This window comes from Camelina sativa, chromosome 19, assembly GCF_030686135.1.
Source record: "Camelina sativa cultivar CO46 ecotype springtype chromosome 19, ASM3068613v1".
NCBI classification, from domain to species: Eukaryota; Viridiplantae; Streptophyta; class Magnoliopsida; order Brassicales; family Brassicaceae; genus Camelina; species Camelina sativa.
In genome coordinates this window covers 17,672,171-17,694,975 of record NC_141898.1, presented here as the reverse complement: position 1 = coordinate 17,694,975, position 22,805 = coordinate 17,672,171, and the positions used below count along the sequence as shown (strand labels likewise).

General features: G+C 37.0%; 4 protein-coding genes and 1 pseudogene across 5 annotated transcripts; 4 read left to right on the top strand and 1 right to left on the bottom strand.

Annotated features, from left to right (window-relative positions):
* The first annotated feature begins 2,555 nt into the window (after positions 1–2,555).
* On the top strand, positions 2,556–3,343 carry LOC104766729 (uncharacterized). The gene is made up of 2 exons (XM_010490670.3): positions 2,556–2,981; positions 3,071–3,343. Exons 1-2 carry the CDS (start codon positions 2,618–2,620, stop codon positions 3,163–3,165), a joined length of 459 nt encoding a protein of 152 aa, XP_010488972.1. The 5' UTR covers positions 2,556–2,617; the 3' UTR covers positions 3,166–3,343.
* A 2,473-nt stretch (positions 3,344–5,816) lies between these two features.
* On the top strand, positions 5,817–8,219 carry LOC104766730 (ferredoxin--nitrite reductase, chloroplastic). Its single transcript, XM_010490671.3, has 4 exons — positions 5,817–6,346; positions 6,461–6,815; positions 6,902–7,190; positions 7,272–8,219. The coding sequence occupies exons 1-4, from the start codon at positions 5,977–5,979 to the stop codon at positions 8,010–8,012; spliced, it is 1,755 nt and encodes a 584-aa protein (XP_010488973.1). The 5' UTR covers positions 5,817–5,976; the 3' UTR covers positions 8,013–8,219.
* Positions 8,220–9,804: 1,585 nt separating this feature from the next.
* LOC104766731 (pentatricopeptide repeat-containing protein At2g15630, mitochondrial-like) lies at positions 9,805–12,127 on the top strand. 2 transcript variants are annotated; one of them, XM_087500454.1, is made up of 2 exons: positions 9,845–11,002; positions 11,265–12,127. In XM_087500454.1, exons 1-2 carry the CDS (start codon positions 9,949–9,951, stop codon positions 11,309–11,311), a joined length of 1,101 nt encoding a protein of 366 aa, XP_087356580.1. In that variant the 5' UTR covers positions 9,845–9,948; the 3' UTR covers positions 11,312–12,127. The 2 variants fall into 2 exon arrangements, with proteins under 2 accessions (XP_010488974.2, XP_087356580.1); XM_010490672.2 differs by having other exon boundaries at positions 9,805–12,127.
* A 102-nt stretch (positions 12,128–12,229) lies between these two features.
* LOC104766732 (B3 domain-containing protein At2g16210-like) lies at positions 12,230–14,153 on the bottom strand. The gene is made up of 4 exons (XM_010490673.3): positions 13,893–14,153; positions 13,068–13,362; positions 12,723–12,985; positions 12,230–12,646 (listed from the first exon to the last, which is right to left on the bottom strand). The coding sequence occupies exons 1-4, from the start codon at positions 13,989–13,991 to the stop codon at positions 12,407–12,409; spliced, it is 897 nt and encodes a 298-aa protein (XP_010488975.1). The 5' UTR covers positions 13,992–14,153; the 3' UTR covers positions 12,230–12,406.
* An 891-nt stretch (positions 14,154–15,044) lies between these two features.
* LOC147920726 (uncharacterized) lies at positions 15,045–17,606 on the top strand (annotated as a pseudogene).
* Positions 17,607–22,805: the final 5,199 nt, after the last annotated feature.

Genomic DNA, 22,805 nt, shown 5'->3' with positions numbered 1-22,805 from the left:
TGCCTTCGTATTTGATGCACGCGGGTGCCAAGAGATGGAGAATAGTGAGGACTCCAGCGAGTTAAACTCATAGAGCAAGTTGGAGAAGGACGACCAATCTTCAGAGACTGCACCATAGTGAGTAACTCAGCACAATTAGTCTCAAAATGTTGACAAGCGATCCCTGCAGCACTTATCCGCTCCATGACCCACAACAATGCTTCTAACTCCGAATGTAGTGGGGAGGAGCTCCGTCTTAAACACTTGGCCCCAAACAACAAGGTTTGCTCCTCACCAACGCAACACCACCAGCCCAATCCTGAATGCATATTGATTGCTTTTCAAGAACCATCAATCTGAAAACCAGGTGAAGAAACCTGGACATCTGAAGATGTAGATAGAGCTGACATGACCGCCGTAAAAGAGAGCGCCTCTTCCCAGACTAACTTATCACCAAAGCCTGAGCAATTATATCATTCGCCTCGATCTCTAAACCTTGAAAAACTTTTTTATTTATGGCCTTCCAGATTGTCCATAAAATCCATGGTAATTGAAGAAGTTGATCAGGATCACCCTGTTGAGAGGCACCCCTCTAGAAAACAAAATCCAAATTCGAGTACACCGACTCATATGGAAAACCCTCTGACGACACCAGAGTCGGAAATAAATCTCAAACTTCACACGAGCGAGGGCATTCAAAGAAAACATGATTAAAAGTCTTAACCGCAGAGTCACACTTTTTATATCAAATATCACATTGGACAACTCCGTGTATCTATTTATTTTTATAGATAGTTTTTACTCACTAAAAAAATACTTTATATTCTTTGTTAAATTTAATTTTATTTTAAAAACTCTAAAGCCACACATCGGGTGGGTCCTAATCTAGTATTAATATATAGATTGTCAAACTTATTCTTAAAAAATGTCAGATATGATAAAAAGAAAAAAAAATACGAATTGAATGATAGAAGCAAAAGAAAGTTTAAATTTAAAAATTAAAATTTTGGCCAGCCTTATAGAAAAATAAAATTAAAGTTAAAACCAAGAAGTTTGTTCTTAAAAAAAAATGTAAGTCTAGAAAAAGGATCACAATTTTATTTAGTTTGGGCTTTAATTTGTTTGCCCAAGCCTAGAAAAGGGATTTTAAAAAGTAATAAATATATAACCGTCTTATAAATAATTTCAAATTCATTTATAAAATTAAAGTTAAAAAAAATGAATAGATTGTTGAAATAAAAATATCGTCAAAATTATGTAACTACTGTTGTAACAATGCTTAAATAAAACTGTTTACGTATTTGATCTTTTTTGTAGGCTCGGATCCAAATTTGGATTTTAAAATGTAGGTTCGAACTATGTTTGGACCAGATTGAGCCGAACTCAAATATATTCAAGTTTTACGGGTTTTGAGCTGATTCGATCGGTTTAGCCCTTAACATGCCTAATTTCAACACATAAGTATAGATGACTGATAAAATCACTATGTACCACATATTAGAATGTAGAGTATCTCCAATATATACTTGCAATTAATTTTTTACTTTATTTTTGTAAGCTTCAATATAAATTTTCATAATACAACTCATCAAAGTTGATAGGGAAGAATTTCTAACTTTCTCTTTGTCTCTTACCCTCCATAATGCAAATGTAAAAGCGGTGGCACGAAAAATTCATACCGTCCCACATTATATCACATATGTGTAAATAACATTGCTCTTAATCGGCTGATCTGAGCTAATCAATATATTTTGTTGACAAGAAAAAAAAACTTATGAAAATGTTATCAAAGCTTCATTGATTCTAAATGTGTTCTTTGGTTTACAATTTCCGTTTTAAAATTCAACCTAATACTTTTCTTTGTTACTAATTAGTTTGTATTAACCCATAAATACTTCCAAATTCAAGCCTAGTTAATTCAAGCCTCTAATTAAATTTAATTTTGTTTTTCTTATTAAGTTAAAATGCATTCTATTTTTCAAAGCAATGCCTTTAATTTATTTTATTTTATTAATTTATTTCTTCTTACCCAAGTGTATTTTCCTCTTCTCTCATATATACTTCTAACTATATTGTTTCTCAAAAAATAAAAGATGTCCCTCCTCTTCTTTTATTTTTAAACTAGTAGATTACGGAACACCCAAAAAGGGATTGAAGAGTTCTGGTTCTGGAGAATTAACAAATTGTAACAAGAACACATTTTCTACCAATAATCAAAAACATATGACAAATATATATATATATATACTGTATTATATAAATTGTAATGTGCTTGATGATTATAACATCTAGCTATTTTTTAATCCGTTCGACTTAATTCATTCTGTCTATCTTATGCATAATGTGTCAATGTGATATCTAATCACGAAATTAAATAGTAATGTTAAATATATCAATTTCCATTTTTTTTTTTTGAAAATATATTTCCATATGCGTGGTTAAATGAGTCATACTCAAATTATATGGAAATGTATGGTGATAAATGACTCTTATATGGTATAGTAAATTGAATAAGCGTTTCAATAAACAATACTAGTCTTATATAACTACAGTATGTACTGTTCTCGTGTTTTATATAGCCTCATATGAAGTGGTTCTTACACACTCAAAAGGCAAATAGAAAAACCTAGCAACTACAATGTCGAGCCACAACCAGCCACAGCCGCCAAAACCTCTGATGAAGCAACAGTCTTTGCCAGCGGAGGTAAACCGCGACGAGGCTTGGCTGCGGATGAAGAAGAGGCATCCATCTGATCACCTTCGTCGCAGCAAGAGCTGCATCACAAACGACGATATCGAGGAGCTTAAAGGCTGCTTCGACCTAGGGTTTGGGTTTGAGCCAGATTCTCCTGATTTTAGCCCGAGGCTCTCCAAAACCATCCCAGCTCTAGATTTGTACACCGCAGTTCACAGCCAGTACAACAACCACTTGTCTCGGACCTCGTCATCTGCGTCGGAACCTGACGTCAGCAACTCTAGCACCATGACTATTGTCAACAAAGGTATATATATGTCATTTTTTTTTTGGAATCACTTCTTCGTTTTTCTTTTTTTTCGTTTGTTTGATTTTAACTAAGTTAATTTTGGAAAGGTGATGATGGAAAGATGATGAAGAAGAAGAAGCTGAAACAATGGGCTAAGGTGGTCGCGTGTTCGGCGAGGCACTCCTCCGGCAAACCAAATTGATGAAATAAGAGTCTCTTCTAGTTATGTCCGAAGAATGGCACTTTTGTAATATAACAAAATGTTCAATTAATGTTTGTATTCAACCGTTAGTCTGAGTCAAGTGAGGTTTGTGAAGTACTCAGGATAAGACAATGTCTAGTACGGTCAAACTTAATATGAATAAAAAAAACCTTAATTATTTTGTTGTTGTTTTGTTTTAACGTTCATATTAATTTTATGGTATTTCTCTTAATTTTATGGAATAGAAAATTTACATATAACTTTTTCAATATTTATAAAATTATCTTAATTTTTTTTCCTACATAGACAATATTTCTTATTTGCAGAATTAGAAATATAAAGTACAAAGGTGATAAAAGAATATCACGACAAAATACTGCTAGCGCTAGTTCACAAATCCCAAATATTAATGACGATTACCGATCAGAAATAATTAATTAGGTACTGTACTTTAAGTTCGTTTTAATTTTATGAAATATATAACTCATATAATTTTTCAATGATTTTTCTTCTTTATATTTTCTATTCAATATTAACTATAAACTTTTCTAAAACATAATCTTTTTGGACATATACATTAAATCTTATTTGACGTAGGAATATACATTACATAAATGACAAAAAATATAACGACAAAATACTGTTATCGTTAATTCATAAATCACAAATATTAATGACGATTGTCGATCATAAACAATTATTTATATTGTATCACAACTGGTTAACGAGTGATTACTACACTGCTATAATATCGAATATTTACTGTTTAGTCGTCGCTATTATGTTAATATATTTTTAGTAACGGAATAAAAATCCATTAATTAAAAAATCATATCCATGTCTGAAAAGTATGGAAATTAAGAATTAAAAAGAAGAAATTTAAATCGGATAGAAATAATATAAATTTCAATCATAACTTTTAATATTATCGCTGTCAAATGCTCCAAAATTGTATTTTGGGGAGCTAGTATTTCTGTCTTAATTAATGAAACTTGGCATTTATTTCATATAATTAATTAACTCCAATTCTGCAATTAGGCTTCATTAAACTTTCAAGTGGGATTTATTTCATATAATTGCATTGGGCATATCAGGGGAGACTATTTGGGCCTCCTAGAGAATGGTCTAACTCTACTACTCGAACATTAATCCAGATAATAAAACACCGAAACGTAGAGATGTGTATAATAGTCTTGAGAGGCTCTATAGATTTTATGTTTGGTCAAGTTTTGATTTATGGATATTCACGTGGTCAAATTATTCCAAAAGATGTGATAGATATTTTTAGTAGCCAGGAGAGAGGAGGGAGTGTGGAAGCCACACGTGGGAGTAGCGGTGGAGAATAAATTTGGATGGATGGATGGCTGGCGGCTTAGGCCGAACCGGGGAAGGGTCTTTCTCAACTTGTTTCTTTTGTTATTTAGACGTTCTGAGAAGTCATACGTTATGTCCTGAAGATTTTAATAGCTACAAGAGCCACTAGTGATAAATTTTTAATTCCAAAGTGATAAATTTTGGATGACACAATCCTAAATTTTATTTTCTTTCAATCCTTAATAGTTATACCAACACAATCATTTCCTTCCTGAGCAATAGATTTGGGTCGAAAGCACTAATTTAGACCGGTTTTCACTAATACCTGAATCGAATCAATCCAAATTTAACTCAAAAACTCGAATTTAATCAAAAATAATTGAAATAACCAGAATCTTGCTTTTGAAATTCAGAACCAAAATTAATAGTGAACTGAGCCCAATATTTTTATTTTAGATAATTTCGACATGTCTGTTTTAGAAAAAAAATAATAATAAAAATTTCGACATGTCTTTAATTTTCTCGGTTAATCGAATCAACCAAACCAAAGAACCGAAGTCACATGCATAGTGCAAATAATCTAAAGACAGAAGTATGAGAAAATAAACAATGTTAACGTTTTGGTCTTGTCAAGAAAGACGACTTTGCGATGATGTTTGGTTCATGTCTCTAGAATAACGCTAAAGAACGCCTGTGACTAATACCTAATTAACAATATTATATTGTTAATATATATATCATTTGTTTATTCAAAGTAGTCCATTCATAATTCCACACACGACTAGATTGAGATGCTGCTTCACAACTTGTCTTAGTTGTTTAATCAAGACTTTTATATTTTTTTCTACCTTGTGATATTTTGTGATAAATCATTTTTACTTTAAATCATATGAGCACATCAGCCTTGAATCTTCTCTAATAATTGAATCATAAACTTTTTCTAAATCCCTAATGAGCACATACACAAATTGTTTTGGTAAAGACTGTAGTAATTTGTATACTAATAATATGTATCATATTCATTTAAACTCGATTGTTATTCAATCTATTAAAAAAAAATGTATTGCACCTTTGAATTTCGACGTTACACTATTATTAAAATTTCTTTATGATATTTTGTAACATTTTATGTTTGAAATATAAAATAAGAAAAATATTATTAAAGATCGAAGCATCAAATAATATATCTCATGTTGAGTACTCATAATTAAAGGAAAAAAACAAGTTATGATGCTAATTAGTATTTTCTATTTTGACACAAAGTCAATGGACGAAGTGAATAAATTATATATTAATAATACAAAATTTTAAAATATATATTTTTTCAAAAAATTTAAAAAAGAATAAAACAAAGAGAGAAATCACAAGTGTCTGTTTCATCCTCACAACATACGCGATTCAGAGAGACTTGACCCTTTGGATTACTCAAGAGCTCATCTCTTCCCTCTACAAAAATGGCCGCACGTCTCAAACCTTCTCCTACCTCCTTCTTCCGCCATGACTTCTTTCTCTCTCACTTTCACAGCTCCTCTCCTCCCTTCTTCCAAACCCAAAAGATCCGTTCTTGTCGCTGCAGCTCAGACCACCGCTCCCGCGGAATCCACCGCATCCGTCGACGCAGATCGGCTTGAGCCAAGGGTTGAGTTGAAAGATGGGTTTTATATCCTCAAGGAGAAGTTTCGCAAAGGGATCAATCCTCAGGAGAAGGTTAAGATCGAGAGAGAGCCAATGAAGCTGTTTATGGAGAATGTTATTGAAGAGCTTGCTAAGAAGTCAATGGAAGAGCTTGATAGTGAAAAGTCTTCTAAAGATGATATTGATGTTAGACTCAAGTGGCTTGGTCTCTTCCACCGTCGAAAGCATCAGTGTATGTTCTCTCTAATCCTCTGTTTTCAGTTGTGGGATCTAATAGTGGAAAGGTTTTGTCTTTACTCTGAATCTTTACTACATTTGGATTTATCTATTTTTGGTGTTGTTGCAGATGGTAAGTTTATGATGAGGTTGAAGTTACCAAATGGGGTGACTACAAGTGCACAGACTCGGTATTTAGCGAGTGTGATTAGGAAGTATGGTGAAGATGGTTGTGCTGATGTGACAACTAGACAGAATTGGCAGATCCGTGGTGTTGTGTTGCCTGATGTGCCTGAGATCTTGAAAGGTCTTGCTTCTGTAGGGTTAACGAGTCTACAGAGTGGAATGGATAATGTTAGGAACCCTGTTGGTAATCCTATAGCTGGGATTGACCCGGAGGAGATTGTTGATACTAGGCCTTACACGAATCTTCTTTCACAGTTTATCACTGCTAATTCTCAAGGCAATCCAGATTTCACCAACTTGTGAGTTCACTTTTTGAGTCGTTGATGCTAAGATTGAGTACGTGAATGTATTAGCTAAAAGGGTTTTTGTTTTTGTTTAATTGCAGGCCAAGAAAGTGGAATGTGTGTGTGGTTGGGACTCATGATCTCTATGAGCATCCACATATCAATGACTTAGCGTACATGCCTGCTAATAAAGATGGCCGGTTTGGATTCAATTTGCTTGTTGGAGGATTCTTTAGTCCCAAAAGATGTGAAGAAGCTATTCCTCTTGATGCTTGGGTACCTGCTGATGATGTTCTTCCACTCTGCAAAGCTGTTCTAGAGGCCTACAGAGATCTTGGAACTCGAGGAAGCCGACAGAAGACAAGAATGATGTGGCTTATCGATGAACTTGTAAGTACATTCTTCTTCTTGCAATCATTTACTTGTTTTGAAGTTCTTGATTGTTGATTTTGTCTGTAAATATATGTATAGGGTGTTGAAGGTTTTAGAGCTGAAGTAGAGAAGAGAATGCCAAATGGGAAACTCGAGAGAGGATCTTCAGAGGATCTTGTGAATAAACAATGGGAGAGGAGAGACTATTTTGGAGTCCACCCTCAGAAACAAGAAGGTCTTAGCTTCATTGGCCTTCATGTTCCGGTTGGTAGGCTACAAGCTGATGACATGGATGAGCTTGCTCGGTTAGCTGACACCTACGGCTCAGGCGAGCTTAGACTCACGGTGGAGCAAAACATCATTATCCCAAATGTGGATTCCTCGAAAACTGAAGCTTTGCTTCAAGAGCCGTTTCTCAAGAACAGGTTCTCCCCTGAGCCATCTATCTTGATGAAAGGCTTAGTTGCTTGTACTGGTAGCCAGTTTTGTGGACAAGCTATCATCGAGACAAAACTAAGAGCTTTAAAAGTGACAGAAGAAGTAGAGAGACTTGTATCTGTGCCAAGACCGATAAGGATGCATTGGACAGGATGTCCCAACACTTGTGGACAAGTCCAAGTTGCGGATATCGGGTTTATGGGATGCTTGACACGCGGCGAGGAAGGAAAGCCAGTTGAGGGAGCTGATGTGTATGTCGGGGGACGAATAGGAAGTGACTCGCATATTGGAGAGATCTATAAGAAAGGTGTTCGTGTCACAGATTTGGTTCCATTGGTGGCTGAAATTCTAATCAAAGAGTTTGGTGCTGTGCCTAGAGAGAGAGAAGAGAATGAAGATTGATCAAAAAGCTGTTGGGATTCTTAATAAGTCAAGAGGCCTATGAATGGTTCTCTCTGGTTTCAGACTTTTATACTTGATACTTGTATTTATGCCCATAATTTTGGGTTTTGTAGCTTCCCTTTGTTGTAACTTTGTAACATTGTCCTTGGTTGTTTTGTAATATCTCGTTTTTATTAATGTAGTATAAATTCTGATTCTTTTCCGTAATTCTTGTCTTATCCAACCTACACATTTGATTTAATTGACCTGATCACCTGAATAAAGCCAAATCAGATATAGTAACCAAAATCAAATTAATACTACAATTTATAAAACACTACTTACGCGGGTAAACAAAATATACAGTATGTTGAATTTAGTTAAAAGTTAAAACTAATTGAAAATAAGTAATACATTGCATATTGATTTTATATTTTATTTAATATTTTTTTAACCGGATTTAAATTTCACCCACTACATCTTATAATACGATTTAGCTTTATTTTACATCATAAAAAATCAGATTTTAATCCTATACATCCCATATTAATGGATAAGACATATTTAGTGCAAAAAAATGGATAAGACATATAACTTTCATATCAAAAATAATATGTGCATCATATCAAACATATATTGTACTTAGTATTAAAAATAAGTAAAAGACAATAAAGCATAATTAGCAAAGAGAAAAATTTGTAAATTCTAGAAATCTAAAATTATTAGAAATATATTTGTTTATGTGGAATCTCATACATAATTAAAAAATTTATTTTCTTTAGGCGAGTAAAAGGATGATTATCTAATTTCAGTTTCAAAAGCGTTTTGATCATGTGTAATGATTTTCTTTTCTAATTGACAACTGCTATTATTTTATTTTCATTGTTGGAAACATAAATCTCCTCACAATCATTTATCTCAGTTTCTAGCCACCTTTGTTAAATTTTCATAACTCTTAGAAACAATCCTCATGGAAAATACTACGGTGGAAATAATGACAGATATATTTTGGTGTTAGATTACGAGTTTAAGAAAATCATATTTTGTACATAAAAAATCATATTTACATAGACGTAACAAATTGATTAAAAATATATATTGAGTATCATTAGTAGCTTTAAACTATTATAAAGTCATCACGAAAATGATAACTAAGAATGACAATTTCATTAGATTGAGACTGATTATGAAAATAAAAATTAGCAGATTTTAATTATTTGTTAGCCAATAAGGCTCTCGTATAAAAAGCATGTGTAAATTCACTTATTCATCATTGACTTTTATGGTTAGTAATGTACTCCCTTTGTCTTATAAAGATTGATGTTTTGACATATTTTTTGTCCCACAAAGATTGATGTTTTGTAAATTTCAAGAAGTAATCATTGAAAATATTTAAATTTTTTGAATTGTTATTAGTTTATATTTTCTCTCTCTACCAAAAAGTAATTACAAATTAATTTATAAATAAAAACTAAAATTTTTCTTAATATGTGTGAAAGTGTCAAAACATCAATGGAGGGAATATTTGTTAACATGTTTTTCATTCTATATTTGTCTGATTGATGTAATCTTCAACTATTATAAAATATTATATAAATTATATTATTAAATGATGACGAGAATGCCACAAGCTACATAACTACTATATTAATAAAATTATTTTTGACATATTTAAGCAAAAGTTTATATAATTTACTTAACAAAAAATCAATCAAAATGTTGTATCATTTCATTTTAATTGTATATCTAAATAGATACTTTTACCAAAATGTACTGAATTAATTTCGGTTTGTTTTGTAATTACATCTACTTTGAAGTTGAACCAAAAAATCGAAATCAACCTCAACATAAAAATGAAATAACCACTCCCAAATTAAACCCCGAATTGGACCAAGAGATTGCATCATCACTTATAAACCGAGGGAACCTCTTCAATTCGTCAACCCTGGCCTGCGCCATGAGACGGTTCACATTAGCCCGCCACCGAATCTCAATTCTTTCCGGCACCGGCTGTTCTCCGACCGCCGCACGTATCTCTTCTTTGTCCCTTACGTCAACCACGGAGTCAGATTTACCGCCGGTAACTTCTGCTGCTTTGGTCGATTCAATAAGATCTTCTCAGTGGCATTTCGTCGAACACCTTGCAGACAAACTCACACCTTCGCTTGTATCAACAACTCTGCTCAACCTCGTCAAGACTCCTGATTTAGCCTTCAACTTCGTCAACCACATCGACCTTCGTCGCCTGGACTTTCAAACACAGTGTTTAGCCATCGCTGTTGTCTCTAAGCTCTCTTCTCCCAAACCCGTTACTCAGTTGCTGAAAGAAGCTGTTAATAAGAACTCAATTAGAGACCTTTTCGATGAACTGGTGCTTGCCCGTGATCGATTGGAGACTAAAAGCACGATTCTTTTCGATCTTCTAGTCAGATGTTGCTGTCAAGTGAGAATGGTCGATGAAGCTATAGAGTGCTTTTACCTGATGAAGGAGAAAGGTTTTGATCTCAAAACAGAAACTTGTAACTGCATTTTGAGTTTGTTATCAAGGTTGAACCGTACAGAGAGTGCTTGGGTCTTCTATGCTGATATGTATAGGATGGAGATTAAGTCAAATGTATACACTTTCAATATAATGATCAATGTACTGTGCAAAGAAGGGAAGTTAAAGAAGGCCAAAGAGTTTTTATGGATCATGGAGAGTCTTGGAATTAAGCCTACCATTGTCACTTACAACAGTCTTGTTCAAGGGTATTCTTTGAGAGGACGAATCGAAGGAGCTCGTTTGATTATCAGTGAAATGAAATCTAAAGGCTTTCAACCAGATTTGCAGACATACAACCCGATTCTGTCTTGGATGTGTAATGAAGGAAGAGCCTCTGATGTGTTGAGGGAGATGAAGGAGATTGGGTTGGTTCCGGACTCTGTTTCTTATAATATTTTGATCCGTGGTTGTAGTAACAATGGGGATTTGGAGACAGCTTTTGCTTATAGGGATGAGATGGTGAAACAAGGTATGGAGCCGACGTTTTATACTTACAACACATTGATTCATGGTTTGTTTATGGAGAATAAGATAGAAGCTGCTGAAATATTGATAAGGGAGATTAGAGAGAAGGGTATTGCATTGGATTCTGTTACTTACAATATACTCATAAATGGATATTGCCAGCATGGAGATGCAAAGAAAGCATTTGCTTTGCACGATGACATGCTGACTGATGGAGTTCAGCCTACGCAGTTTACTTACACGTCGCTTATTTATGTCCTTTGTAGAAGAAATAAAACTAGGGAGGCCGATGAGTTGTTTGGGAAAGTTCTAGGGATGGGAATGAAGCCTGATCTTGTGATGATGAACACCTTGATGGATGGTCACTGTGCTACAGGCAACATGGACCGTGCGTTTTCACTGCTTAAGGAGATGGACAGGATGAATGTCAATCCTGATGATGTGACATACAATTGCTTGATGCGAGGGCTCTGTGGAGAAGGAAAGTTTGAGGAAGCTCGTGAGCTGATGGGGGAGATGAAGAGAAGAGGAATCAAACCTGACCACATTAGTTACAACACTCTAATAAGTGGGTATAGTAAGAAAGGGGATACAAAGCATGCTTTTATGGTTCGGGATGAGATGTTGAGTCTCGGATTTAATCCTACCCTTCTCACCTACAATGCTCTGTTGAAAGGTTTGAGTAAAAACCAGGATGGTGAACTCGCCGAGGAGCTACTGAGGGAAATGAAAAGTGAAGGCATTACTCCTAATGACAGCTCCTTCTGCTCTGTCATTGAGGCAATGTCTAATTTGGATGCAGAAAAATCGGATAATTGATTGGTCATGGCAAATTAAAGACCATTGTAAGCTTAGGCCATGATCTTTTTACCGAAGAGATGCATTTTTAGCTGCTGAAAAGTCAGTAAGGAAGATCTGCGGTTCCACTTACTCATCTGAATGATCTCTGCTTCTGTTGAATACTGTAACCTGGTCGTTTGGGACACGAATTTGCCTGAGAAACTTGATTGTACCGAGTTATTCTGTAACCTCTAAATCTGGTTCGCAAGTTCTAATTTCATTTTGTCGGTTTAGGTTCATACATTTTTTCAGAAACTTGATTTTATAAATATAGCTCTGTTGATGAACAGTTCTCTTTTTTTTTTTTTGCCTCAATACATTTTTATGAACAACATAAATGAGAAGCAGAGAGTCTTTTTTTTTTAACCTCGCAAGTATTGTCCTAAAATTAGTCAGAAGCATATCAAGATCCATAGATAAATAATAATAAAAGTTATACGGCAACTTAACCAAACTAAAGTCATAACATAAAACTTAAAGACAACACCATTACAAAGTCTTTTTTCCTCAGTGGGTTCTTCTCCAAGACACCCCTCACATCCATCATTATTAGCGAGTAGCGACTCTCTTAGGGTATGGAGACAACAAGAAGCAGCTCTTTTGGTTTGATGAGTGTGAATTCGCAGGTATTCCCAACAGCAAGAGGGTAATCCTTACACAAACGTAGCCATCCAGCAGAGAAAATGTCTTGCGTCTCTCTTAACAGATAAGTCACATCCCATGACCTTTTCCCATCTGGATGATGGATCTTGAACGTTGCCTTCTTTTTCGGCATATGATGATAGTTTGCAACAGATTTTGGTATCAGCTGAAAAAACATAACAAAAAATTGTTTTAACTAGAGAACCAACCACGTATTAGTGTCTTGCTTTGTCTTATCGCACCAGGTATTGTAGCAAGTATGGTTTCTTGATGATTATGGTGAATTTGAAAGCAGTAGAGGAAGAGGCTCCTGGGGAACCTCTCCCGGGAAAAACCAGCTTCTCAGCCCTCTTAGAACTTTGGGATCCTTCAGCTGGCTTCTTCCCAAACTTGAGCTCCCTACCATTAGATTCAGCTGCTGTTGTCCGGCCACGATTACTCAACTCAGAAGGCACCACCACCTCTTCCCTCTTGTCATCTCCCTCTTGTTCTATTTTGATACTGCCTGATTCATCATCCAAAAGTAAAGAATCAAAATGACTTCATCCAGTTCACTGTTTCATAATCCGAAAAGCAAATCTTGTTACTTGAAGAAGCCAAGAAGGCTGCGGGTTGTGGAGGTTGGATCATCTCCTTGCCGTCTTGCTTAAAGATATTCACAGTAAAGTCCATCTTCCTTTTGTGAGTGAAGGTAATAAACTCACTGTGTCCCAAGGCGTTGTCACTCACAAACTTCTCCCATCCGGACATCTCCATGAAGTAGAACCTCGGGTTTTTGGAAATCCCTACTTCCCAAGAGCGTCCCCATTGCGTTCTTATCTTCATCTTACAGGAGAGCTCTTTGTCCGAGAAGCTTCTCGTAAAGTCATGAGGAAGTGCTCGCTTAGGTTATGCAAATAAGATGAAGAGACAAATATATAAGAAGACTGAAATGACAATAGTCAAAATATAGTGAACTTTGTTCCATCAAACACAAAAACAAACCCAACAAGAACAGAGGACAGAACTCACATCAAGAAGAAACAAACGTGAACTATAAAGCAGAGATCCACATTCCAGAAAGAGAACTAGAGATTCAACAAAACCATGTTCGTTAAAGATAAAAATGGCAGTGAGGTTTTTTTGAGACCCTTAAATACAATTGAACAAAAGATTCAACCTTTGAAACACAGCTCACATTCAGACAGAGAAGCAACAAAACTAGTGAGTTATTTGAGACCGTAACGAAAAGATCCTACCTTTAAAACACACGTAACAAGATTGAACCTTTTAAGACAAAACCCATTGTTACAGAAAGCTAACAAGATTCAACCTTTTAGGACAAGCAAGACTCATTGTTACAGAGAACCAAAAAAGTTTCAACCTTTCCAAACTAAATTGAAGAAGAACAAGAAGAGTTTAGACCATGTTACCATGCATTCTGAAGAAACATTTACAGTCTGAAGAATCATGAAGAAGCTTCCGTTATTCCTTTCTTTTATGGCCCCAAGAAAATCAGAGTTCCTTGTCATCTCTCTCTCGTTAGAAAATCAGAGTTTCTACTACTTCCTCTCGTCTCTCTCTCTCACTTTCTCAGACACACTCTATGTCTCTATCTCCTTCTCTTCCTATCTACTTCTCTCTCTTGTAGTTGCCTTAAAATTTTCCCAAGTGAATTAGAATTCTTGTTGGATTCAGATTAACCAAGGGAAACCGGTTCAGAGTTATACCAATGTATGTGATTAGTTAGACCCCTTAAATATTCATCATAAAGTATCAATTTACGAAGATTATAACTTATAAGTTATCTTGGTCGTTCAAAATATATTTTAACGAATTCGTAAGACATTTTAATTAATCTGTAGATATCTTCTAAATTTTAAGAAATCCAAAGAATGTAGGGTAAATGTCACTCAAACCCATTTTCAGTGTGAGTTCTGTCACGAAAACCCACTTTCCACTCATGGTATACTTTCCCAAGTTTTTTGCTTATGTGTCCACTTTCCTTTTATATTTTTGCCCTTACTAACAACTTACCTCTCTTCTTAAAAATTACCTTACTTACCTCTCTTTGTTCTCCACCGTTGGATGTATGCTCCTTGTTAGATTTGAAGATTGTTTGTGGATAGGAGACATAAGTTGATGTAGGGTTTACGTTGTGTGGATAGGGTCGTATTAATGCAACTCTGTTTGATGTTCGTGGATGGGTGTGATATCTTCCTTTGATTTGTGATGTAGGGTGAAGATCCGAGTTTTTGTGTGGTAATTTCCGGTAGCTGGAGCTGTTCTGACGACGGCGTTTGGGGATTCAAAGTTGACAATAAACTTCTCTCGCGTGTTGTTCCACTGTCTTCGACCACAACGTTAGGAGAGTTAGAAGTTTTTGTCGTTGGTGAATTCGGATTGGTGGAGAAGAAGGCTAATCTGAGTTACTGCATACCAACGTTTATGGATTTGACGACGGGGTGAGGACGCCTCCGGTGGTTGTGACAACGAATTTAGGACTTCAGTATTATATTCAGATGCTTAGTCAGAACTGTGGGTTGAATTTATTTGTAACATTTGAGGATGTTAAGAAGAGAGGAATGGGTAACGACGCTGAGGTTTCCGATTGGAGAGAGCTAAGTCGGAAGAGACGTAGTTCGGGTTCTTCGTTTGGGCTTAGTAACAGCGGTAGTGAAGAAGGGTTTTTAGGGGAAGCCTCAACAGCCGGTTCGAAGCCATTTTCTTTTGAAACAAGCCAGGTTGATGAAGAATATATGGCTGAGTTGGCAGAAATAGAGGGAAAGATGAAGGGCAGTAAAGGTGTAGAAGATGGGGTTGGTCGTGGGATGACAAGTACACAATTAGGTTGTGTTGAAAAAATTGACGGTTTGGAAGATAATTTTGAAGATGTAGACGAAGAAGAAGAATCTGTTTTAGCCGATGTAGCTGTGAGCCCAAGGAGCTATGATAAAGAGTTTTGGGGGAATTTCATTGGCGATCAGTTTGGTCGGGTGAACGTGGTGGAGGTTATGTGTAACACAAACTCCTGTTTTGATCACACTGTCTTAGTTAACGGAGCTGTTCCTTTAAAAGAGGAGAATAAAGTGAGGACAATTGGTGGTCTGGAACAGGTTGGAGTAGTTGTTGGCGAATCTGTTGATGTAACCACGTGGACAGGTGGTCGTGGTCAGGGAGTTTCAACTGCACTGGATGGTCGCAGGCTAGAAGATATAGATGACGAGGAGTTTGAAATTCCTCCTCTGTTTGATGACACAGATTATGTTAGTTCTGAAATACCGGATCTTGATTATGAGGATGATGGGAAAGGTATCTATAAGGGTAAGGTTTTTGCCAATAAAGAGGATTGCCAGATAGCTTTAGCTATATACGCCATCAAGAACAGGTTTCACTTCACGCAGACGACGACCAAGAAAGAGTCGTTTGTAGTTAGTTGTTCTGGAGATAGGTGTGACTAGAGGGTACTAGCTTGTGAAATGAAAGAATCCGGGTACTATGTGATCAGGAAAGCTAATCTAGAACACACATGCCCAATAGAGACTAGGTCCAATTACCAAAAGAAAGCGACCTCGAAGGTGATTGCAGCAGTGTACAAGTCGAAGTTCAGTGATCCTACTAAAGGACCGGCACCTTTGGATCTCCAGCAGATGGTATTAGAAGAATTGAGGGTCGATGCGTCCTACCGCAAATGTCATAGGGCAAAGGGGAAGGCTTTGGAAGGAATATTTGGTCCTGATGATGAGTCTTACGAGGATCTTCCCTGTTATCTCCATGTTTTAAAAGAAGCGAATCCTGGTACTATAACCGATATTAAAACTGAAGTGGTTGAAGATGGTAGAGAAAGGTTTTTGTATATGTTTTTGGCTTTTGGGGCTTCCATAGAAGGTTTTAAGAAGCTTAGGCGTGTTATTGTTGTGGATGGGACTCATTTGAATGGGAAGTATAATGGAGTTCTTTTGACCGCGAGTGGACAAGATGCTAATTTCCAGGTGTTTCCGCTTGCTTTTGCTGTTGTGGACAGTGAGAACGAAGACTCATGGACTTGGTTTTTTGAGAAATTAGAACGAATCGTTGCTGATAGTAAGAGCCTGACCATAATTTCAGATAGGTGCCCGTCAATATACACCGCGAAGAAGAGGGTGTTTCCTTTGTCACATCATGGAGCTTGCATAGTACATCTAGCCCGGAATGTTAATGCGAAGTTTCATAGTAAAGGACTTGCAAAACTTGTGACAAATGCATCGTTTGCCTATAAGGTAACTGGTTACCTCGAAATCTACAGACAAATCAAAGCTAAAAACGCCAAATGTGCTGCTTTTCTGGATAAAATTGGAGCTGCTCATTGGAGTAGGGCTTATTTTCAAGGGAACCGTTACAATTTGATGACATCCAACATTGCAGAGTCTTTAAACCATGTGTTAGGAAAGGGTAGATCCTGTCATATTATTGAACTACTTAAGTACATTCGTGCGATGTTAAGTAGGTGGTTTAGTGCGAGGCGCAAGAAAGCTGAGACACATGTAGGGTTGACTACACCGGAGGTAGATAAACAGATGCAGAAGAGCGTGGTTGGTGTTTGTGGTAGCAAAGTAGGCAGTCTATCTAGTTGGAGTTATGAAGTGGTTGGTTTATTGAATGGAAAGCATCATGTTTTGCTTGATATGAAGCAGTGTTCTTGTAAGCAGTACGATAGGCTGAAAATACCATGCGGGCATGCATTGATAGCAGCTGATACGCACGGGATCCCTTATGGGACTTTGGTGGGTGACTGTTACAAGACAGAAACATGGAGAAGGACTTACGAAGGGATAATTAATCCTGAAATTGGTGATGCTGAAGTTCCTGTTGAAATAAAGAACCGTGTTTTATACCCTCCTAAGGCGCGACGTCCCGCTGGGCGTCCAAAAGAGAGTAGGATTCCTTCAATTGGTGAATTTCGTGTAAGTGGGCTTAATTTGTGAGAAATCCTTTTTTAAATGTGTAGTGTTGGTATCCACATAAACATTTGTGTAACGTGACACGTTTTTTTGGATATGTTATGTTGTTTGCAGAGTAATGGACTCGGGAAAACAAAAGTGAATCGTTGTGGTAGGTGCAAAGAGATTGGACACAATCGAACAAGTTGTTCGAACCCGTTGCCATGAGGATGAAGGTAGACAGTCTGGCGGTAGATTGGGAGAGCACTGTTTTTTGGGTTATTCTTGAGGTGAAGCTAACCGGATTAGGAGCGGATAGTAGTCAATTGGAAGTGTCCAGATTTGTTGTTTTTTGTGGATGTAATTGGGAACACTGTTGCTTACATTGCTACCTTAGAAAATACATAAGGTATCCATTCCATCTTGTTTTAATGGATATGGTTTTATTTTGGGTAGTCAGTAACGGATTTTTTTGGTGTACTCTATTGGATTGTAATCGAGAAGAAAGGTTAGTAACCACGTTGTTAGTTTCTTATGGTTTGATGTGGAATTGAAAGTAAAATATTCTGAGGTTAGGATTTTAGTATCCACGCTTTAGTATCCACGTGGATTATATTATGCGGAAACGCAGACGTGATATAATCCATGTGGATATTAAAAATGTGGAGAACATAATTCATGTGGATATTTAAACGTGTATATTATGTAGATCAAAATAGAGATGTTAATGTATCCATATGGATTTTATTAATGTGGATACTGTCATTTACATGATAGTTGGGTGTACATGATAGTTGGGTGTCATTTACTTTAATCTGTCGTTCAGGTTTATGTTAAGATACATACTGTAAAGGTTATCCGAACCAAAAAATTAGATTATTTAAGATTTGTATCCCTAACCAAACCAATAGCAAGTGGGATTGAAGTAGAAACGTTGTCGTATTCTAATACACTATAAATGAGTCCGAAACGTTGTATTGTTTCCATCCCCGATATTTCATTGTATCGATTGAATCTGTCTATATGCATTCTATCGTCTCATTCTCCTTATGTGCATGTTCGATCATGACCCCTATAAAACTCCTCTCATTATCGACCGAAACTTCTGCAAGCAACCGTATCATTTCAAGAGTGCAGCGATGGCCGGAGAGGGTTCAACAGCATGTCCTAAACGCTTCGCAGAGGAGCCAACCGCAGGAGCCAGTTCGAGCAAACGCCCCAAAAGGAATGATGATTTCGAATGGGAAGGGGAGGTTCTGGAGGCCATGCGAGCCGCGCTAACTAAGACACGAGAGGTGACCGAGGCGGAGACTAAGGATCACTACTTGGCAATATGTCATATGATGGAGGAACATTTTAAGAAAAAGGAAGAGAAAGCAGCACTCCTTCATCAAGTGGAAACCATCGATGCAAAAATCCATCAACTTAATGAAATCATGTCTCTGGAAATTGAAGATTTGGTGGGAGAGTTGCAGAGTCTTGAGGAGTTGCGAGAAGTGGCGGACGCCGATTACGCAGGGTGTCGGGTTCCTCCTCCAATCGATTGGTCGAAAGTTGAAGCGTAATTGAAGGTTTATTAGATTTATTTTATGTTTTTTAGTTGTTTTTTTCTATTTTCGTACTCTGTAAACTACGTTCTTTCTCACAACCTCCGCACTATTTCTAACCTTGTTCTACGTGTTTAATTTTTCTATATTCCATTTTATTCTCAATCGTTAAAGTCATGGTGAAGTTTACGGTTTGGATACTATAAGATACGTATACATGTGGACACGTTTAAATTAAAACTCTTAGAAACGTATCCATGTGGACACGTATATATGTTAATTAGGGCTATCCACAACAGATGCAAATTATTGGGATATCTATAGACATGTAATTAAAGTGTGGATATCTGTGTGGATATTTAAATGTGGATAACAATAAAGAATAATCCATGTGGATATTGAAACGTTTATGTATTTGTTAATTATCGAAAAAGCGAAGGTGCCTTCTATTTGGATACCGGGTCAACAATTCGATATTTTAACATCAATAATGATAGAAGAGAATTATTTGAAAGTAACGATATGTGTCAGATTAGGGGAGTTTCAAAATTCGACGCTTAGAGGTGGAAAGGATGAGGACATGCCGGTTCATCTGTGAATTGATGCTCGCTAGTGTTTGGTCGTGCACAACGGGGGCATCTAGACATTTAGAAAAGAAGCAGTAGTATTTTGAGTATCGCATTGACCACCACAAAAGATCTTTCGACTTGTCTATTTGGACCGTAGAGAGACATTCCTGGGAATAAACAGCTTCCAAACCTTGTTTTCCAGAGAGTAGCAAGTTCTTCAAGGCCTCCACACCATCTTCACCCAGAATTGAATCTACTTTGTCTAGTAAGTCGGTGGGCATGTGAAAGTCTCAATTGGACTCGACCTTGGAGTTTTGTTTAGCTAAATAAGTGTTTGTCATTGTTAGTGAATTCAATAAGGATGAAATGAAGTGAAACGAAACTTACGTTAAGAGAAACCTCATGACGCTCAAGATTGGCCATGAGCAGAATTAAATGTTTTGCTTCTTTAGTCGTGGTAGGGGGCGTAAACTGGTTGAAAATCTTTATATAGAGGTAGAGTAATTTTTAGGTTTACTTAAGACTTGTTGATTGTATCCACATAGCCTATAACCACATGGTCACCTGTCAACCCCATGTGGTCTGTCGTTTTGGAGATATGGATTGTATACATGAACCGTTGTACGCCAATGTTTTTAGGCAGTTTACTAGTAGGTATTCAATCAATTTAGATAATATAGTGTTGTTCCTTTGTTAATTACTATCCACGTATTTATTAGCTACAGGTACCTAATATAATGAATGTTTCGAACACATGGATGGTTTGTTGTGGATTCTGATGTTTAGGCAAGTATATAGGGAACCATGGTAAATATATCCATGTGGTTAATAAAAAGTGGATAGTAATGTCGCCCCAATGTACATCGGTTACGTTTTTTCAGTAGGAAGTAGTTTAAGTAATCATTATCGATGTGGATTCGTTTGAATTAGGAGAATCAGCTTTATAAGGAGCATGTAAGGTCTCGCAAACAGAGCACAAAGAAAAGGAGAACATGGATCCAACATACTACACCGCCGACGAGGCTGCTAAACGTTTGATTAGCCGTAGACATTACCCTGGCCCTGTCGGTGCTTTGACAATGAAATGTGACCGAAAAAATGAAGAGGAGTCAATCAGCGATGCTATTGAGCAACTAAAGTTACAGGTTCGTTTTCTTACATATACTGTTATAGATCTCCAAACCAATATGTTATGTGTGACCCTTTTCTTTGGATTTTTTTGTAGCTACCTCCGCGAAGAGATCTTCACATCCCAGCCCCTATACTTGCCAAAATCGTGAGTTTGGTATCTGATGATGGCCCGATGGCGCTGAAAAACTGGATACTTGCTGGTCGCGAGGGAATAGTAGCTGTTTTTTCCACAGAGACGCTTTCGTCGGTAAAGTTGAATCGAGATCCATTGTTTGTGACATGGTCTAGGCCTTCGCATGTCTTCTATGGTTTCTTTGTAAGGTGTCTAAACCAGAAGAATCCGTATGCTTTGTATGTGAGAAGCTTGTTCTTAGCGTTTCAATGTCTTCAATTGAATTGGTCGGTACGGTGAAGAGTCTGTACCCAGTGGCAGAACTATTGTGGATAATGTTGAGCAGCTGCGCTGGCATTCTAAATATGGATGTGTACTAGGAGTTTAAGAAGAAGTATGGATTTAGTGAAGTAGGCACACTCGCGGACTCTTTGATGTACCAAATCTACTCTATCGGACCTCAAAGAAAAAGCACATACCAGAAGACATGGTATTTTGAAGATTTTCCAGAGTGTTTGTGGGAACACAAAGCTCTTAAAGAAGCGAACGGGGAGAGATGCATGGAGTGTATCTACTTTTACCTAGCTAAAGATATTGTGTATTTATCCTAAGTTATTGTAGTCTGGGTGAATTTCTGTGGCTACTTTAACTAAACTCATTTTATTGATGATAAATCTAGAAGTTTGGTTGGAAAGTTACGAGTAGACCTGATCAAACGCATACTTTTCTATGTATTAGTAAGTGTTAGAGTTTTGTTTATCAGGTGTGTACACATTTGAATGTGATTGGAAGGACAATTGAACATAAATAAAGAAGATAACTTACACATAGTCCGTGGATTACTATTTTGTGGATACAAATAGCATTAATCGTTTTGTTATGTGTGCGCGTTGTTGCTATCCACGTGGGTGTTAATCGGGTATTGCTATCCACGTGGTAGTTATTATGTGTACATGAACATCGATATTCAGTGCATCGTTTCGATATTTTCATATACCGTTTCGAATTCCTAGGTGTCGTTCCGATATCTGGAGGTTATTTATGGCATTGAAACGTTGGCGCCTCTTGTCTTTTGGTTCTCTGAATACGTTCCCTTCTCCCTCTTAAAGCGGTGAGACGTTCCCTTCTCTTCAATCATTTCAACTATAAATAAACTCTCAGATCCATCGATTTCTTCCATTAGAGAGTCGATCAATGGCGGGAGAGAGTTCAAGGAAACGTTCAAAACATATGTCAGAGTGGGAAGACGAAGCAACACGCTCGCTGACCGTTGCCGGGGAGAGTTCCAGCAAACGCCCAGTACGGGAAGCTGACTTCGAGTGGGAGGAGGAAGCTCTTTTGGCCGTGAGCGAAGCCTTCAGTCAGACCAGAGCCGTGGCTGAGGCCGAGGCGGCTGAGCGCTTCAAAGATATTCTTCATATGATTAAAGATCATATGAAGAAGAAGGAACAGTGTACCGGCCTGAAGCATAAAGTCGATTTAATTGACGCCAAACTCTCCCTACTGAATGAAGTAGTGGCACAGCAACTTGTGGACTTGGAGGCAGAGCACAAGAAGTTAGAGGCGACGCAAAGCAGTGTGGTGTTCCTACTCCGATTGATTGGTCGAAAATTGCTGTTCGTCTCAGCGCAGATTGATGGAAGGGATTTCACGTCTAAGAAGCTTCTTAAGTAGGGTTTGCTGTTTTTTTTTTGGTGAAAGGTTAAGATTAGGGTTTGCTGTTTTGTACGACATTTTACTATGAATATTATATTTTGCTACGGGTAAGACTTGTTGTCTGCATTTACTAAGTATCGTTAAACCTATTATGCTGTTGTTTCCAACCTTTTTTTTTTGGGTTAAAGTTGTTTGGAACTTTTAATCTTAACAGTTTGTGGAATATTGTGTAAAGGATGTAAACTCAACGACGTATGATCTTTGTTATTGTAATCCACATATTTAGTATCCAAGTGGACAGATAGTCATTTCTTATCTAGCCGACGGATAATGTACAAAACTACAAAGCAACCTTTGCCTGCAATTAACCCGTTAATATAGCCACCTACAATTACCCTGTGGGTCGAAACCT

Bases quoted from the DNA above. Each gene is read 5' to 3' on its own strand.
- LOC104766729 (XM_010490670.3), top strand. From the start codon at position 2,618: ATGTCGAGCCACAACCAGCCACAGCCGCCAAAACCTCTGATGAAGCAA. The intron at 2,982-3,070 runs GTATATATATGT...AATTTTGGAAAG, and splicing joins CATGACTATTGTCAACAAAG to GTGATGATGGAAAGATGATG.
- LOC104766730 (XM_010490671.3), top strand. From the start codon at position 5,977: ATGACTTCTTTCTCTCTCACTTTCACAGCTCCTCTCCTCCCTTCTTCC. The intron at 6,347-6,460 runs GTATGTTCTCTC...GTGTTGTTGCAG, and splicing joins CCACCGTCGAAAGCATCAGT to ATGGTAAGTTTATGATGAGG. The intron at 7,191-7,271 runs GTAAGTACATTC...ATATATGTATAG, and splicing joins TGTGGCTTATCGATGAACTT to GGTGTTGAAGGTTTTAGAGC.
- LOC104766731 (XM_010490672.2), top strand. From the start codon at position 9,949: ATGAGACGGTTCACATTAGCCCGCCACCGAATCTCAATTCTTTCCGGC.
- LOC104766732 (XM_010490673.3), bottom strand. From the start codon at position 13,991: ATGACAAGGAACTCTGATTTTCTTGGGGCCATAAAAGAAAGGAATAAC. The intron at 12,986-13,067 runs GTAACAAGATTT...ATGATGAATCAG, and splicing joins AGCCTTCTTGGCTTCTTCAA to GCAGTATCAAAATAGAACAA. The intron at 12,647-12,722 runs GTGCGATAAGAC...ATGTTTTTTCAG, and splicing joins CATACTTGCTACAATACCTG to CTGATACCAAAATCTGTTGC.